Here is a 20,193-nt window from a genome sequence, read left to right on the forward strand (position 1 = left end):
GCAAACACCTTGCAACAATCATCAGAAGGATCCAGGCAAGAGGGCATTCCCTGGGTGATCTTATCATTTAGGAAGGCACAATAGATCAACGCAAGTATGAATCTATCCTTGGGGACCATGTCCAACCCTACTTGTAGTTTGTTTTTCTTGGCATGATAGTATATACCAGCAGCAACATGTCACACAGCTCGCAGTGCATGTGCATGGTACAAAGAGCACCAGGATGAGTTTAACACACTCCCTTGGCCACCAAACTCCCTGCATTTAAACCCAGTCAAGAGTCTGTGAGACCACCTTGATCAGGCTGTTCATGCCATGGATCCTCAACTGAGAAACCTAATGTAGCTGGCCATGGCACTAGAGTCATCATGGCTCCACATCCCTGTTCGTACCTTCCAAAACTGACTGTCTCCTTGTCTGTCTTGCAGTGGTCCATACTGCAAAACATGGTTATTCAGGCTTTTGACAGGTGGTCACATTAATGTGACTGGTCAATGTATAAGTACACCTTACATTGCCCTGGTTGTAGGAGTCATAGAACCCCATCCTGGAAGTGCTAAAACGTCTCTGGCACATTTTTTTAAAAAAATTCCAGTGGCATTGAGTCGTATTGGTAATGTCCCCTTGGCACATCAATGTGATTTTGAGTCTAACCTCTTGTGATAATTTAACTGACGGTACTTACTTCACAAGTGTATCATTGTAAAATAATTCCATTATCCCGAGGTGAGCAAAGTTTTCATAATATTTGAGATAGGGTAAGTATCCATTACAAGTTGTTAATTAAGTGCCGGTAGTTGCATAAAATCAATTCATTTTGCTTCCACCTGTGATTTTTTTTTTTTTTTTTTGATAAAATAATGACAGGAGTTCTCAAAGGAAAGTACTCTCTTTTATGATACAAGTGTTGCACTGTTAATGTCTGGAGATGGCACACAGTCCAATATGGATTTTTATATTTTGATGACTTATTTACAAGAGCAATAAGGTCTTGCATTATTGGAGTGATTGGAAACGGTCTGGGAGGGTTAATCAAGTCTGCATACTCCTCTAATAATTATACCATTTCTTCTCTATCATTGTCCAGGAAATAGGATACTTTTTCCACAGTCAAAGTGATTTGGCAGATTGCTTTGGTTGAGGATTCCACAAATCCATTCCTCTGTCTTTATTTTTTTTTCTCCAGCAATCTCCAGGTTTACTGTGAGCACAATCACATGATAATTCCGCCTCTGCTGTATAAAGTTTATCTAGGCCTATAGGTACCACAAAGCTCCCATCTCTTTCCCATACATACAATATGATCTAGCACACAAAGCAGTGCACCTCATCCAGTGCCTCATTTTCTACTGAACTTATCAACTGGCAACTTTTCTAACACTTTCATATGAATTAGCTTTCCTATATTTTGTGGTATGGTATCACCTGAATTAGCCCTAAGGGACCATGCCAGCTGTCTAGTTGGCCTCACCTGGCTAAGGATTTGCCTGTAGCAGTTTGGTATTTGCAACAATAGCACCCAGTTGGAATGATGTCCCATCTAGCTCCATTACATGCTTCTCTAAATCAATTTTTCAATGATCTGCTGCAAAGAAATCAATCCTGAAAACTATGTCATAGGTACTGTCAACCTGGGGAAACACTTTCATCCTAGCCTGGAAGTCATCTTCCCACTTGGAAACTAACCCATGCTAAACTTAGATAATTTTCTCAATCCCCTTCTAATCCTCTTAATCTGGAACATTAAGGGTTGATGTTCTCTATTCTACATACCCTCTGCTAATTATTTGACACTGTCTCCAAGCGGATTTATATTTTTTCCCCCTATTATGCCAGTGACACAATAATCCACCATTGGTGTTAGCCATAGGTTTCTCATGTTTACATTTACAATGTGCAGTGATTATCATGCTCCTTCAGTGGTAGCTTCATTAAAAGATCTTGACAAGTCGGAGAAAAAACAAAATATAGAGCAGTTTTCAGAGGAACTGGATTCAATAATATAAATTATGTTACAGAGAAATACTGGAGAATGAATCACAGATAAAACTTCAAGTTACCGATCTTTCCTGCAGTTATAGAGACTATTTCCTTTTTCATTATATATATTTATTATCTAAGAGCAACTAAATTTGTACTCACAGTGTCTCCAGCTTGGGCATTCCGATCAGTGTTCCATCTGTTAGATAAGCTATACAGTTGTATGACATGTCACTGAAAAAAATGGAGAACGTATTTCAATTTTATCAAAAAATGTATAGTTACATAAAATACTAATTAATATCTTAATTCAGAACTTTTTCCAAAATTTAAAAGCAAGCTTTTGTAGTCTAGTTATACAGTCAAACCTTGATATAATGAATTTCATGAGACCATGAAAATTAAATTGTTGTGGCAGGGTTATTGTTATAACGAGATTTTGTTATTGTGACTCGGAGCAAGGAGCCATGTTTTCGTGGCTGAGAAGCACATTGCTGTAGTACTTTTCTGATGAAAAATAACAGTAAAAGTCAAATAATGAAACACATTCTGTTCACTTCATTTATTAATACTGTACCTGTAGAATATCTTACTTTTGTGTACAGAAAAATTCACTTATTTTCCTCTGTTTCTTTTTCTTAAAGATTATCTTGTGAATATTGTCTTTATCTCCTCTAATGCACTCAATTGCTGCACTTAAGCACTGGGGATTGAAGTGCTACCTGCTGAATGGTTTCCAACTGACACGTATCACATCACTGTCATCAACCTTTAACTCCTTGATGATTGATTCGTCTGTATAAGCTTCAAACACCAGTACCTCATCGTCCACTGAAAAGTATTCAACTACTGAAGCATCTAGGGGTTTACCAGTAAATGCTGAATACATCTCCAGATCACTTTGAATATCATCCTGCGTTATCTCATCCACACAACATTCTCACCAACATCTTCACTTTTGGAACTTCTTGCATTTTTCCAGCAGTTCACAATCACATTCACCTGTATATTGTTCCAGGAACTAGCAATCATGTCACAAGACTGCTCCACATTAAAACTGTAGGGATTGCTCACCTTTCTTTCAATATCTGTGATTACGTGTTGAACTAAACGTGAATGGTATTTTGTCTTAAAGTTCTTAATTATCCCCATATATAATGGCTGAAGAATCAAAGTACAGTTCAGGGGGAAGTAGCACAGTTCTTCAACACTGGCATGTTGTTATGGCACTACAATTATCAACCAGCAATCCAATTTTCTTATTCTTCATTGACATCTGTTTATCAAGCAAAAGCAGCCACTCACTAAAAAGAGTAGACATCATCTATGCTTTTCTATTTGCCTTGTAATTGATTGCAATAAAAGAAGTCACATTTACAGTACAACTATAGCAAAATCACCAAGCAACTTAGCGAAATCTAAGGCTTTTTGACATATCAATGGCCATTAAATGATTAATTTTGTGCATGCATCTCATTAAACCACTGCAGTGTAGCACTGTCCACATTGTCAGTTGCAGCCATCTTCATTCTTTTTCTTGAGTGATTAAATTTGCAACCTACAAAACTTTCTTTAATTTCTTTTTGTTTTTTAAGGAATGTAGCTAACATTGATTGTGCAAGTCCGTACTTCCTTGCCACATCTACTTGTTTCATTCCATTACAAAAGTCTTTGAAAACCTCCATTTTTGTCTCCAACTTTATTTGTTTCTGACTTCCAGCCATTGTCCAAATCTTAGCGGAGTCCAAAGCATTTACATCAACTACAAACATTCACAGACTGCAAAAATCACAGAGATAAGCTGCATATGAGCCCAACAAAACGCTTCTGTCTGCTACTGAAGCTCAACAATCGAAAAACTAAACACTCATCCAAAAAAAGGAGCTCTTTGATGTTTGATGCTCTGCACAGCTCACCCGCGGTTGTACACTATTCCCCTTACCACTAGAATAAATACAGTACTGTAGTATGTAGCGAAGCTTCTGGATATAAAGCGCTGAAAGTCTAGTAGCTAAATAAACAATACCTACTGCTATAGCAAGCTGCAGAGAAGTACGAAATAGTAAATTCCACGAAATTTTGTCTTCATTATAACAGGGTGTTTACTTCTTCATCATAATGAGGGGTAATTATCATAGTACACATAGGAAATCAGCAGGGGCCATATAAAATTATTGGAGCACTCGAGTTTGTTGTTGTATTGGTAATCGTTATATGGAGGTTTGACTGTACTACTCAAGTTTACACTGCAAGCAAGTCATTCTACAGTATACACATGACTAAGGAAGTGTAACTGTACTTGAATTTTAATACAGTTTTTACTGTTTCCTCTTGGTTTTTAAATATTCCATCTTCTCCATATCTCCCTATAGCATACAACTATTTTCCAGAGGATTTCAAGCGTCTTTCAATACTCTGCATTGTCAAGAGCTTATTGCAGTCAACAGATCCTGTGACAGTATCTTGACTGCTCCTGCTGGCCGCTGTGGCTGAGCAGTTCTAGGCACTTCAGTCCAGAACCGGACGACTGCTACGGTTGAAGGTTCGAATCCTGCCTCAGGCATGAATGTGTGTGATGTCCTTAGGTTTGTTAGGTTTAAGTAGTTATAAGTTATAGAGGACTGATGACCTCAGATGTTAAGTCCTATAGTGCTCAGAGCCCTTTGAGCCATTTTGACTGTTCCTAAAGCAGTCTGACCATTAATTACGAGATACTCCTTTCTTTTCAATTCTTTTATATATTATTCTGGCCAGTAACTTTTATGCACAGGCTATCAAGCAGATCGAGCTATAAGTCTTGCATCAATCTGCACTTATCTCCATGATTATTTGGATGATATTTGTCCAAAAGTCTGATGGCATGTCCCCAATTTCATTGAAAATACACTCTAAGCTGTATCTGGTTATCACGTCTTCCTGTGATTTTAGAAGTTCTGCAGGAGTATTATCTAGCTCTCCTGTCTGTACAAGTCTCCCAAAATTGTATCTGACACTAATACTGGATCCCTTATGCCCCCAAATCTACACACATTTCATCATCTGTCACATTACTGGAAGGTTGTTACCCTATAGAGGCACTCAGTGTATTCTTTCCAATTATCTGCTCTCTCATCTGCATTTAACACTGGAATGACTTTTCATTTTAAATTATCTGAAAGTTGTATTCAATTTGTCCTTCTGCAAACATTTCTTTTTCATTTATTTACTTTTTTCTGCTCACCCTATTATTCAATTTCTATTATTCAATTTCTAAGTGGCTTATACTACTGCATTCATTTATTTTCCTGAAAATTTTGCATTTCTTTTTTTTATCAATAAATTGACATACTTCTTTGCTATACACAATTACATTTAAGTTACCTTTGTTGTAACTACATTTTTTTGTTCAATGTCTGTGATTATGCTTTTTCCAGATGTTCATTCCTCCATACCTAAACTAACTACTATGGTATTCCATACTGCAGTATCCACAGGCACTCAGAGTAATAATAGAATCTGATAAAATAATGTTATACCACTAGTTAAAGTTTCAGAGGAAAGTGGTTATGAAAGAAGTCAACTTGAAACTTCCAAAACAGATCATGTATAATTTTATATAACTTCCTGCATATTATACAATATCATATTTCAAAACATATTTTTAATGTGATTCTTCAGGATGTGCAAAACCATTTTAAGCCAAATATTACAGAGCAATTTAACAATATTATGAAAACTTCAGATTGCTGCTCTCCATATAGAGGATATGTTGAGTTGCAGACAGGCACAACAAAAGGACTGCTACACATTTTAGCTTTTGACCAAAAGGCCTTCTTCTGAAGTAGAAAACACACACACAAGCACAGCTTACACTCACATGACCACTGTCTCTGGCCACTGTGTGTGTGTGTGTGTGTATGTGTGTGTGTGTGTGTGTGTGTGTGTGTGTGTGTGTGTGTGTGTTTGTGTGTGTTTTCTACTTCAGAAGAAGCTAAAGTGTATACTCCCCCTTTTGTTGTGCCTGTCTGCAACTCAACATGTGATCTATATGGTGAGTAGCAATCTATCCTTTGTAATTATTCCATCCTGAAGTTTCCATTGTTTGATACTTACATAACCTTATACATAGCAGCAATAAAAGAGAGGGCACTGTAAGCAGTTCATATAATACTGTAAACTGTTTTTCACCTTCCATATACTCACAGTGTCACTAAGTTACGTAGCCCAATGAAAGCACCGTGGGAAATGTTGCTTATCCTTTGGCGTTTAAGATCACTGCAGAAAGGAACAATAATAATCATCATCATCTGGAAGTTTCCGCTGATTTAACGATTATTACAAGATACAAACATTGTTGAAATTATATTATGAACGGGTAGACAAAGTCTTATCAAATTAAATATGTAAGCTTTATAAAGAGTCAAACAAGTAAATGCCAAATTAATACAAAAACGTTTCACAACTCCTAACCTAAGCTTTTAGTTTCAAATGGTAAAATGTCTTACAAAAAAAAAAACAATGTGAAAATACAATAAAATGTAGATAGTAAAAGAATATTATACTTATCAGCAGACATAATCACTAACAAATATGGCACACACATTCATTTACATAATTCATCACAAGAGATAAAATCTATTTATTGCTAATCAGGATTGTCACCTCATGTCCCTTGTCAAGAAAGTCATGACAGGACTAATTGGGAACGAAATCTAAAAGTATGTTGGAGGCTGTAACTGCTGTCATTTGTGATTGAATGAGTTACCTGTCCTTACTTTACTGTACAGTAGTTACATTTTCAAAGTACAAGCCATTGTATAACGAACAGTTATATGTTTGTCTCTGGTGACTCTTGTTTTATGGTCATTGGCTGTTGCCCAAGATGTACTTCTCTGCCTAAAATTTCACATATTCTAATATTGGAAACACCATTTGAGGCTATAATGATTCAGACAGTTAAAATCTCAAAGAAGGAGCAGGAGGAGTAGGAGGAGGAGATTAGTGTTTAATGTCACATCGACAACAAGGTCATTAGAGATAGAGCACAAGCTTGGATTAGGCAAGGATGGGGAAGGAAATTGGCCATGCCCTTTCAAAGGAAACATCCTGACTTTTGCCTGAAGTGATTTATGGAAATCAAGGGAACCTAAATCAGGATGGCCGGACGCTGGTTTGAACCACTGGCCTCCCGAATGTGGGTACAGTGTGCTAACCACTGCACCTCAAATACGCTCAGTGAACCAAACTGTTTATATGTATACATGCAACAGTCAACACTTGCTATTACCAAACTGCCACTTAGCATTGCAAAGTTGGGCTTACATGTATTTCTGAGCTCTTAGTTGGGAAGAGTTGGCACCCTTTGCTTTATTTAGCACCAAGAGCTGCAATTTGTCTAATTTTAATCCTTCTTTTCTATTGAAGTTGTTTTTGTGCTTTAGGATTTCTGGTACCTTTCTGTACATCTGAGTGTAGTAATAATTTGATCTTGATAAAACCATAGTATTCGAGAAAATGAATTTGATGGTTCCCTGGTCCCAGTGTATGAGATGCTACTGTCTATTTATCTGTGTTGCTCAAGTGATGATTGCTCTTGTGTTCCTTAAAGCTTTTCATTGTAGTTCCTATGTACACCAGACCACATGTTCAAGGGATTTGTATAATATTTGTGCTGTGGCAAGCATTGGCTGGAAGTCCTTCACAGTGTTTAAATGTTCAAGTGCCTTTCTCTGAGTACTCTGCTGATGCGATCCATAAGTGTTCTTATGAATCAGAGGAAAACTTTACCTATAGTTGCTTCTTATTGAACTAGAAGCTCAGATATTTTAAAATGTGGTGCTCTATTTACCTCTTCATCAGAGTAGTCATTTATTCTGAAAGAAGTTCTTTAATGACTGAGTTTGTCCTCAAAGTACTATATGGTTCACAGATTCTCTTAGCCTAGTCAACCAATGTTTCAGTCACTACTCTTTTCTCCATTTTATGAGTAACTTACACTTTGAACCAGTAACTTTTTTCTTTTTTCTTATATTTACAACCTGCCTGCACACTTTGATACCATAATGAATTCATCAAATTTAAACAGCTACGTAATAGTTTATACCGAAATGCATTCATCAAAAGTAGAATATTTGATAAGTAGAAAGTTACAGTGATACACAAATTCTGTACAAAAATGAAAAACTGAATACTGTATGTTAGATATACCAACTTCATGCTTCTGTTAGATATATGGAACTGTATTTTATCTTAGTAGCCTTAATTTCATACATAAACAGTTTACAAACAAAACATGGGTTACAGAACTCTCTTTGGAGAGCCATTTAAGCCTCATATACACATAAAGAATACTGCAAAATATTCGACTATTGCAATTTGATATTAATTACTATCTGACTTATACAGCAGTTAATAAGGAAGTTCTGGTTAGAAGCCAAATAGAAACCTCAAGACTACATCGAACTGGACTTGCATTCGGGAGGACGACGGTTCAATCCCGCGTCTGGCCAACCTGATTTAGGTTTTCCGTGATTTTCCTAAATCGCTCCAGGCAAATGCTGGGATGGTTCCTTTGAAAGGGCATGGCCGACTTCCTTCCCCATCCTCCCCTAATCCGACAATACCGATGACCTCGCTGTCTGGTCTCCTTCCCCAAACAACCCAACCCCAACTACATCGAATTCAAGTATACTTAATATCCAGACTGAAACTGGTAGGAATTTTTTCTGTTAACACTGAAGCCACTAATTAGCTAACTTCTTTAATGACTGCCAATGTGCACTAGAATTTATACTTGCCTCCTATTCTATTTGCATTATACGCATTATTTCATCAAAGTTTGCAGTATAATAGGTCATCAACGCAAAATACTTGCAACATCGTTTATAATTAAAGAGAAATTATGCAGTTCTTCATAACAAATGTAAACTTATATTGATTTTTGGCCCTAGTATTCATTTTGAACTACTATTAAATGAAAAAATATTTGATTTTAACTCCAATTTATATTAGGAAAATAGCACAAATTATATTTTACTTGTCAATTAACCAAATGAAATTTACCTTGTTAATTTCCATTATTATCTTGTTTCACACTTCTAAATTATTTATTTCACAAACTACCTATATATGCTCATCAGGAAATAATATACTTAAATTATACTGTCCTCAGTTTATCTCTGTGTGTTAATTTTGGATTACAGGTTTGGAAATTTGCGTCTTAAACAATACTACGGATTGTTACTAAAACTACAAATAGAAGTGCAACAGCACTGTCATTACACAGATTGTAGCCAGTTTCCCTAGCCAGTTTTCAGAGAGTCAAGATGTAGTCAGTTTTTAACACCAATTGCACCACCTATACAATAACAAAAGAAATCACTGTAACTTCTGAACTTTCATTGACGGTTTCTACAGCATGGCAAGATGGCCACACTTTCTTACAGCAACATAGCATGAACAACAGGACATCAGCAACAAAGCAGGTATGAAGATCTAAAAGTTGAATTAAATTCTACCATTGAGTTTACATGACCCAAGAGCTTTGCTAACATTTTCATTCTTATTAGTTTCAGTCAAAATTTTTGGTAAAAGTACATCATGTATGGTACCTGGTGGAGGAACCTTTTTTATCATTCTTTTTTGGAGAGACCCCTCAATGAGATTTCAAAGTGAATGTTACTATTTAGTAGTTTGAAATAGGTATATTTACTAACATTCCCAGCAGTAATGTTACATATGGCAGTGCATTAAATTCATTCATCTCTTAATTAAATGTACACACATCCTCCTCCTGTCCTCTATCAGAATGAATATTTCTGTTGTTCAGGGTTTTCATTGTACACATATCTGTTACTGGACTATATAGCAATATAACAGTTACACATATCTGTTATTGGACTATATAGCAATATGACAGTTGAAGTCTAACCTTCCTAACAAATAATAGGTGTATTCCTAAAAGGTGGTACCTCTACAGAAAGAGATTTCATAATGTGTCAAAATATATCTGCAGTAAGTTACCTCATTCAGCATCAGTTTATCATTTTGTAATATTTTTGAACATAAGTTAACTAAAAAAATGTACTAACTTGCTCTTATTTCCTGTAAGCACATTATTGTTATTGAATGTTTGAGACTTCTTCATTGTTGGGCTAATAGTTTCAACATTCTTGTAAAGCATTTAGGTAGCAGATGTGACAAAATTTTTCTCTACTGAAACGCAAGGTCTCGTCCAGTATAAATACGACCAGGATAGCTACTCTTTATTGGAAGAAATCTTGATTATTATAGCCACTGAAATTAAAATCATCATTCCTGACTCATTAAATATACAGTGGTATATTATAGCAGTAATGAAATAGAAACTTACAGTGCTTTCAGTGAAGAGAGACCATAAAAGCCCATTGGCTCTAAGCTCTGGATGTTGTTACCATGTAGATGACTAGAAAAAAAGAGAAAAATGACTATTTACTCTCTTTAAATTGAAAATTAGATGTCTACAGTTAAAAAGTTCAATCAGTTAAAACATTGTTGGGATGCTACAAATCCAATTGCAGATGGATACTACAAGCAACTTGTTAAAAAGTATTCAACTCATGTACATGCTCTCTCTCTCTCTCTCTCTCTCTCTCTCTCTCTCTCTCTGTGTGTGTGTGTGTGTGTGTGTGTGTGTGTGTGTGTGAGAGAGAGAGAGAGAGAGAGAGAGAGAGAGAGAGAGAGAGAGAGAGAGAGAGAGAGAAAGATGAGGTGGGGGGAGGGGGGGGGGGGGGGAATCTTTTAACTTACTCCGTTTCCTGTGTTCTACCAATGAATCAATCTACATCATAAATTCATCAAACATTAAATGTTCTGTCGTAACTGCTGCTGCAACAAAGGTAATTTGTAAACTATATTACATTTGTAATAGTTGAAACTTCCTGGCAGATTAAAACTGTGTGCCGGACCGAGACTCGAACTCAGGACCTTTGCCTTTCGCAGGCAAGTGTTCTACCGACTGAGCTACCCAAGCATGACTCATGCCCCGTCCTCACAGCTTTAATTCCGCCAGTACCTCGTCTCCTACCTTCCAAACTAGTTGTTCATAAATCCATACTCAGCAATAAAAATAAAATTTCAAGGGTTTATTACTGAGATGGATAGTATTCACACCATTCAGGATAACTCTGCAAATATTCATTAAAGTTATTTTATTCATGTTGGATCTTGTGAACTACACAACCACAGTTGGTGAATACGGCTGGCTGTGTCATTCATCAACTATTGATGAAAGAATTATATTCAGTCTTGGAGTTTCTGACACTGAATTAATGTAACATCTCACAAGAGTCACTTCAGATCCAGCAATAAAGTTGTTTGCGTTCAACATGTAATTCATCAGAATGAATTCATTTGTTCGTGAAAAAACAAGGAGTGAAAACTGTCATGAACTTAAAAAAGAATATGTTTGTTAACACTATGTCATGTGACAGCAACTACTCACCAATGCAGCCAAGACCGACAGGTTGCCAGGGTACCCGTCTAACAGCAGCATCACAACATGGACCAGTGTACATTGATGTAAATGAACACATCAACCGACATACAAATACCAGCATGTTTGTGAGCTAGCTTAAGAATGGATCCACAGAAACTCACTGTGTCAGAATTGTCTTCTGCAGTGTCTTTTTTGCTATAGATGGCACTACTGTCAAGGGTTACTCTGATCATGTCTCTGCTGGTACAGGGAGTGAGCAATTATTTGCCTGGCATGCACATAAGTGAGCCCCCCAGCACCAGAGGGGCCAGTGCTGACCGAAGCTCAGGTCCCAGATGAGCATCACAGAAGCACCACTACGAGGAGCTGAGCCATCAACACAGAAGACATTGTTCTCTTACAACTACTGGCACATTGCACTCAGTATTCAGAGGCAGAATACAGCTCAAATTGACTTAGAATTTGAGTGAACATTCAGTAGTTACAGTCAATGATTTATGTTCTGCAGGTCTTTGAATATCAGTATTAATTATTCATACTTTTTGAATTGGTTGACCGGTGACTTTCTCATTTCCTTGAGGAATTTGTTCAGGAACAATTTACTTTGTGAATCATTCAGACTTGCCAGGACATTTGTCCCCAGGTAACAGTCATTATGTATTTATCATTATATATTCACTGAATGTTCATTGTTGCAATAAAATTTCTGGTTGTACATTAATGCCTGTGATTCTTAATTAGCATGCTTGGTTCCAATTTGGTTACCACATTCAGTGGCAATGTGGATGTTGGACCTTTGAGTTTGCATACATTTCTAGTGTAGTTACCTTGTATAAAGAAGCTTTCACAAGTTTCTTGGGTTTTGGGTGTATAATTTACATATGCAATTCTACTAATTGTATGTTTTCAGTTTCCAATATGGCTTTTCCCAATAGACTGTGTCTACTCAAGTGCTTTTACTATTACAAAATATGCAACAGACCTAGAAACTGCTTTTGGATATTTTAGCCTGCAACAACATGGCACCAGAAATAGTTTCCAATCATCTCTTCTGATCTGGCCAATGCTGCCACCGTTTCCCAGCTTTGACAAGAAATTGCAACCATGGATGAACTACAATGAGTGGTCAGAAAAACATTTTGTGGCCTTTGTCATAACAAGTGACACCTATCAAATGCTTTTTTACTAGCATGTTCAGGAGCAGAAATGTACAGACTGCTCCAACCACTTAATCCAGTGGTGGAGTCCAGTGAACTGACATATGCACAACTTGAGGACAAGCTGGAAGACTATTTTGATTCTCAAATTCGTGCAGCAGCAGCACGCCGCAAAATTTTTAGTTGCACTAAAAAAATGCCCAAAGCTGTCATGAGTGGATCACAAAGTTGCAGGGATTGTCACAATATTGCATATTTCAGTGCCAAAATGCTGTCAGCAATCATGTGTAGAATACTCAGTGTGTGGTATGACCTTGGTCCATTCACCAGGTGAGGGTCTTTGAAGTGACTTACCAAAATTAAATGACACCTCTGTGGGTGGCTGTTTGCTGCTCATTTTGGCATTTGAACAATAAGACATAGTCAGTGGCCCTATAGGATCTGCTGCAGGTCTTTATGACTCAGCAAGCTTACAAGGTTTGAACAGCTCTTGTTCCAAAATCACAATGACACTGGAAACAGTCCCACGCCTCCTGGGCACATCGGGTCTCTGAGCCCCCAGAAAGTTATCCTCCTGTTCAAATTGTTTTGTAACATATAAATGTCAACAGTGTTCTTTCCAGAAGGTTAAGTGTTCACATTGTCGGAAGTTGGGTCAGAAAGCCAAGGTCTGCAATACTGTCTGCACGATGAATGTGCATAGTATGCACCTCACAGACAAGGATACAGAAGGTGAGGTCGGCTTGTCAGGGACAGGTTTTGACATACTTCTCACGCATGCAGTCTTACGTTGTTCTACCTGCACCTTGACCTTGGAGATGTCTGTTACGGGCACTGAAGTACAATTTGCAGATGGAACTAGGTCTGTGGCCTCTCTAGCTATTTAGTACAGTAGAGTTACATAAATGGTGCCATTGCCATATGACAATCTGAATGCACTATGTCAATACAGTTGAGCCTCCAGCATCATTCTATGTATGGCCGTGTTTACATTTTGTGCATAAGGCCTCGTTCTGTGCTACCATGCCTGTCATCACCTCCATGATGTAACCTGATGATGCACTATCTCGGCAAAATTTATTGTTCTTGAGCTAATAAAGAACATATGCAACCTAAGACTGTTTTTTAAATAGCAGCAATAATAAGGTTGCTGTACCACCATGCTAAGATGGAATGGAATAATTTTTAAAACCTTTATTGGTAATGTTGATATTATCAAACATAGGTGATATAAAACAAAACAAAAATCTACTTGCTTACATTTCAAACTTAGCATTACACATGATCATATTTCAGGGCTACTCATCAAACCAAGCAAAAATTTTCTGAGTCCAAAGGTTCTCCAGGTTCCCCAAGGTCAGCCTCCACCAGTTTCGAATGCTGATGGTATCGTAAGTCTCTTAGAGACAGCTAAAGAGATTGAAGAGCAGTTAGATGGAATGATAGTGTCTTGAAAAGAGTATAATATGAACATAAATAAAAGTAAAACTAGGATAATGGAACACAGTGAAAGTAAATCAGGTGATGCTGAGGGGATTAGATTAGGAAATGAAACACTAAAAGTGAGTTTTATCATCTGGGCAGCAAAATAACTGATAAATAGCTGAAGCACTAAGGTATAAAATGCAGACTAGCAATAGCAAGAAAAATTTATAAGAAAAAGAGGAATTTGTGAACATCTAATATCAAATTTAAGTGTTAGGAACTCTTTTCTGGAGATATTTGTTTGGAGTATAGCCTCGTGTGGAAGTGAAACATGGACAATAAGCAATTCGTGCAAGAAGAAAATATAAACTTTTGAAATGAAACCCTACAGAAGAATGCTTAAGATTAGATGGATAGATAGAATAACAAATGAGAAGGTACTGAATCAAACTGGGGAAAAAAGAAACTTGTGGCACCAACTGACTAAAAGAAAGGATTGTTTGTAGGACACATTCTGGAGAATCAAGGAATTGTTAATTTGGTAATGACATTAAGTGTAACTGACAAAAATTGTAGAGGGAAACCAACACTTGAATACAGTAAACAGATTCAACTGGATGTAGGTTGCAATAGTTATGCAGATATGAAGATGTTCCCCCCTCTCCTTGAGGCAGCACTGTTTCCATAGATTAAATTCTTGACACAGTTATTAGACACACACACACACACACACACACACACACACACACACACACACACGCGCGCGCGCGCGCGCATGTGCACGCACGCTACAAGCTATTATCCTATAAGTGCGCGCACGCGGACTGGTAAGGAGAAACATCTTTAATCTACATTTGAAAACATTTCCACTATCTGTCAGATATCAAAGAGTTTTATAACTGCATATTTCACCACTTTCTGTACCAAAGTTAGATTCATTAAAGAATAATGCATATAATGTTTCCTTCTAGTGTAGTATTTGTGAATATCTTTATTACAGTCAAACTCGGATGGATTGTTGATCACATATTTCATAAGTGAATAAATGCACTGTGAGGCTGTGGTTAACATTACCAGTTGCTTACAGAGATGGCCACAGGTTTCCATGTGTGATCCCTACACATAATTCTAATTACTTTTCTTGAAGTGAATATTTTTTGCCTCAATGACATGTTATCCCAGAATATTATCCTAGAAGCTATTATCCTATAAGCCATCACCACATGAAAACATCCACAAAAAAAAAAAATGTTAACTTAATGACCTCTATATCCCTGACGTTGCCAGCTATTCATGTGGCAAAAGTAGCTTAGCTGAACCTAAATGTTTTAGCAGGTGTACTGTATGGCTTATTCACTTTACATTTTCATCATTATGCAGACTGAAGAACTTGGAATTTTCTACATTGCATATAATTTCTATTTGGTGCGTTAGGTTAATAGGAGGTAGGTTATTTTTGACTGTACAAAACTATATGAGCTGTGTTTTTTCAAAATTTAAAGTAAAACCATTCAGTAATTTTCACACAAACATCATTTACTATTTTCTCTGTTGATGATTCTTTGCTGAGCTTCACAACAATATTTGTATCATCTGCAAACAGTGCAGTAGTGCACCAATGATCAAATCTTGGGAGATTCCTATAGTAATTTCTCTGAATGAAGATGGTGTGGTATCCCTTTTTGTATTACTTGAACCATTTAGGGTGACATCACATACTGTTTCTTAAACAAGAACAAAGTACATGCAAAACTACACATTCTATAAAATTCAACACTGTGAACCTATTACAAGTTCTGAATTGCAAATAGTCTGTCTTTCTGAATTTACATGAGAAATAACTGGCTAGAAACCATCCATTTATGTCCACAGAAACGTCATTAACACCTCTTTCTAAACTTATTTCATTTATTATTTATAGCATTGTTAGTATCACCTGCAAACCAAATGAACATAGCATCCAGTAATGTTACTGACAGAAGGTCATTAATATACACAAGAAAAGTCTGGGCCCTAAGGTGTAATCTACATCTACATCTACATTTATACTCCACAAGCCACCAATTGGTGAGTGGCGGAGGGCACTTTACGTGCCACTGTCGTTACCTCCCTTTCCTGTTCCAGTCGCGTATGGTTTGCTGGAAGAATGACTGCCGGAAAGCCTCCATGCCCATTCGAATCTCTCTAATTTTACATTCGTGATCTCCTCGCGAGGTATAAGTAGGGGGAAGCAATATATTCAAGACCTCATCCAGAAATACACCCTCTCGAAACCTGGACAGCAAGCTACACCACGATGCAGAGCTCCTCTCTTGCAGAGTCTCCCACTTGAGTTTGCTAAACATCTCTGTAATGCTATCACGCTTACCAAATAACGCTGTGATGAAATGCACCGATTTTATTTGGATCTTCTCTATCTCCTCTGTCAAACCGACCTGGTACGGATACCATGCTGATGAGCAATACTCAAGTATAGGATGAACGAGTGTTTTGTAAGCCACCTCCTTCGTTGATGGACTACATTTTCTAAGGACTCTCCCAATGAATCTTAACCTGGCACCCTACCTACCAACAATTAATTTTATATGATCATTCCACTTCAAATCATTCCATACGCATACTCCCAGATATTTTACAGAAGTAACTACTACCAGTGTTTGTTCTGCTATCATATAATCATACAATAAAGGATCCTTCTTTGTATGTATTCGCAATACATTACATTTGTCTATGTTAAGGCCAGTTGCCACTCCCTGCACCAAGTGCCTATCTTCATGCATTTTGCTGCAATTTTCTAATGCTGCAACTTCACTGTATACTACAGCATCATCCGCAAAAAGCTGCATGGAACTTCCGACACTATCTACTAGGTCATTTATACATATTGTGAAAAGCAATGGTCCCATAACACTCCCCTGTGGCACGTCAGGGGTTACTTTAACACCTGTAGACGTCTCTCAATTGAGAACAACATGCTGTGTTCTGTTTGCTAAAAACTCTTCAATCCAGCCACACAGCTGATCTGATATTCCATAGGCTCTTACTTTGTTTATCAGGCGACAGTGCGGAACTGTATCAAATGCCTTCCAAAAGTCAAGGAAAATGGCAACTACCTGGGAGCCTGTATCTAATATTTTCTGGGCCTCATGAACAAATAAAGCGAGTTGGGTCTCACATGATCACTGTTTCTGGAATCCATGTTGATTCCTACAGAGCAGATTCTGTGTTTCCAGAAATGACACGATACGAGAGCAAAAAACATTTTCTTAAATTCTACAACATATTGATGTCAGAGATAAAGGCCTATAGTTTTGGGCATCTGCTCGACGACCCTTCTTGAAAACTGGAACTACCTGTGCTCTTTTCCAATCACTTGGACCCTTCCGTTCCTCTAGAGACTTGCAGTACACAGCTGTTAGAAGGGGGGCAAGTTCTTTCGTGTACTCAGTGTAGAATCAAATTGGTATCCCATCAGGTCCAGTGGTCTTTCCTCTGTTAAGTGATTTCAATTGCTTTTCTATTCATTGGACAGTTATTTTGATGTCAGCCATTTTTTTGTTTGTGCGAGGATTTAGAGAAGGAACTGCAGTGCGGTCTTCCTCTGTGAAACAGCTTTGGAAAAAGGTGTTTAGTATTTCAACTTTACGTATGTCATCCTCTGTTTCAATGCCATTATCATCCCAGAGTGCCTGGATATGCTGTTTCGATCCGCTTACTGATTTAACGTAAGACCAGAACTTTCTAGGACTTTCTGCCAAGTTGGTACATAGACTTTTACTTTCGAATTCACTGAATGCTTCATGCATAGCTCTCCTTACGCTAACTTTGACATCATTTAGCTTCTGTTTGTCTGAGAGGTTTTGGGTGCATTTAAATTTGCAGTGAAGCTCTCTTTGCTTTTGCAGTAGTTTCCTAACTTTGTTGTTGAACCATGGTGAATTTTTCCTGTCCCTCACAGTTTTACTCAGCACGTACGTGTCTAAAACACATTTTATGATTGCCATGAACTTTTTCCATGAACACTCAACATTGTCAGTGTCGGAACAGAAATTTTCATTTTGATCTGTTAGGTAGTATGAAACGTGCCTCCTATTACACTTGCTAAACAAACCTTGCTAAACCTTCCTCCCTTTTTTATATTCCTATTTACTTCCATATTCAGGGATGCTGCAATGGCCTTATGATCACCGATTCCCTGTTCTGCACTTACAGAGTCGAAAAGTTTGAGTCTGTTTGTTATCAGTAGGTCCAAGATGTTATCTCCACGAGTCAGTTCTCTGTTTAATTGCTCAAGGAAATTTTCAGATAGTGCATTCAGTATAATGTCACTTGATGCTCTGTCCCTACCACCCGTCCTAAACATCTGAGTATCCCAGTCTATATCTGGTACATTGAAATCTCCTCCTAAGACTGTAACATGCTGAGGAAATTTATGTGAAATGCATTCCAGATTTTCTCTCAGTTGTTCTGCCACTAATGCTGCTGAGTCGGGAGGTCGGTAAAAGGAGCTAATTACTAACCTAGCTTGGTTGTTGAGTATAAACTCCACCGATAATAATTCACAGGAACTATCCAATTCTATTTCACTACAGGATAAACTACTACTGACAGTGACAAACACACCACCATCAGTTGCATGCAATCTATTCTTTCTAAACACCGTCTGTGCCTTTGTAAAAATTTCGGCAGAATTTATCTCTGGCTTCAGCCAGCTTTCCATACCTGAAACAATTTCAGCTTCGGTGCTTTCTATCAGCGCTTGAAGTTCTGGTACTTTACCAATGCAGCTTCGGCAGTTTACAATTACAATACCGATTGCTGACTATGCCCTGCATCCTTTGAGGCTGTTGCCCTTTCTGTACTTGTACTGTATCTAATGGGAAACTACATGTAAAAAGTTCTTATTTGGATGACAACTGTTAGGACCATGCAGGGTTATTTCCCATAGAAGCCCTTCCTTTCCCATTAGAGATAAACATGACCTGAGCCATTTAGGACAATATTCTGTGAGGCCATAATATTCTAATTTACTTAAAAGAATAGTGTGGTTTATCCAAGATCAGTTTAAACAGCTGGGGATCAGTAATGCTCATCAAGAACACCATCAGCAATTGTCTCATGAACAGCAGCATTCATCATATGGATTAAGAGCCAATCCATATTTTCTACAAGGGAATAAAACTGTATGACAAATTGCCCAAGGAGAATAAAGAAACAACTAAAATTCAAATATTTAAAATTAGCATATCATCATCTGAGCTTCACATGGGTAGCACTAAGTATCTGGGGCTCTGTCTGGCATATACACCCAAATCTTTTCATGAATCAGTCTAGCTATTAGTGAAAACCATATCAAAATGCCTACAGTATAGTCGTGAGATTTACCTTCATACACAGGCAGCAAAATGCTGAGAGAACTTGCAATACTCTCATAAATTACTTGAGGCATACCTCTCAAATAATTCATATCATAAGGTCAAGGATTATTTAGATAACACACTAAAAATGTCATTATTTAGAAACAAATAACAATCATTCTGCAATCAACTGTCATGGTTTAATGACTCTTACTGAAAAATATTATGTCCAGGATCTGTGATAGAAAATTGTAAACTCTTTCCATTTTCTTGAGGTCAACATCTCATTCATTATGGTGAGATGCTGACTCAGCTTGATACAATGGTGGAAGTATCATAAAGTCCTGGAGCCAGCTGAAAGAGTGTTACCCAGTGATGTGATACAAAGGAATATATTAAGGTAATATTGCTGTATGCATGAAATGGTTAAACTTTATTTTAAAAACTGTTTCCTTTTTTAGTTAAGATGACATGTCTGATATCATTTTGAAAATGATCTATTCATGACTGGACAACTAACAGTGGATTAAGAATGAAGTGAAAAACCCAAAACCGCAATAGTAGAAGTAAAAATAATCTTCATGAGACTGCATCCTTGTATAAGACACACACACACACACACACACAGACAGAGAGAGAGAGAGAGAGAGAGAGAGAGAGAGAGAGAGAGAGGGAGAGAGAGAGTGAGCGTTTGAGTTTTTAGATAAAAGCAGTAACTGAGCAGTGTAATCAGAAGAGTGAATTTTCGAAAAGTAGCATAAGTACCTTTCTCATAATTGTCAGTATGAGTGTGTTATCACTATTTGTAACTCATTATCAA

General features: G+C 37.4%; 1 protein-coding gene across 1 annotated transcript in view; it reads right to left on the reverse strand.

The window, feature by feature from the left end:
* The window catches only part of LOC124775578 (G-protein coupled receptor GRL101-like), a 339,081-nt gene that overhangs the window by 64,357 nt on the left and 254,531 nt on the right, over positions 1-20,193 (reverse strand). The window contains exons 12-14 of the mRNA XM_047250408.1: positions 10,331-10,402; positions 6,163-6,234; positions 2,143-2,214 (exon numbers count right to left, since the gene is read on the reverse strand). Coding sequence (XP_047106364.1) covers positions 2,143-2,214; positions 6,163-6,234; positions 10,331-10,402 — 216 coding nt within the window. The remainder of the gene's footprint in view (positions 1-2,142; positions 2,215-6,162; positions 6,235-10,330; positions 10,403-20,193) is intronic.

This window comes from Schistocerca piceifrons, chromosome 2 (genome assembly GCF_021461385.2).
Source record: "Schistocerca piceifrons isolate TAMUIC-IGC-003096 chromosome 2, iqSchPice1.1, whole genome shotgun sequence".
NCBI classification, from domain to species: Eukaryota; Metazoa; Arthropoda; class Insecta; order Orthoptera; family Acrididae; genus Schistocerca; species Schistocerca piceifrons.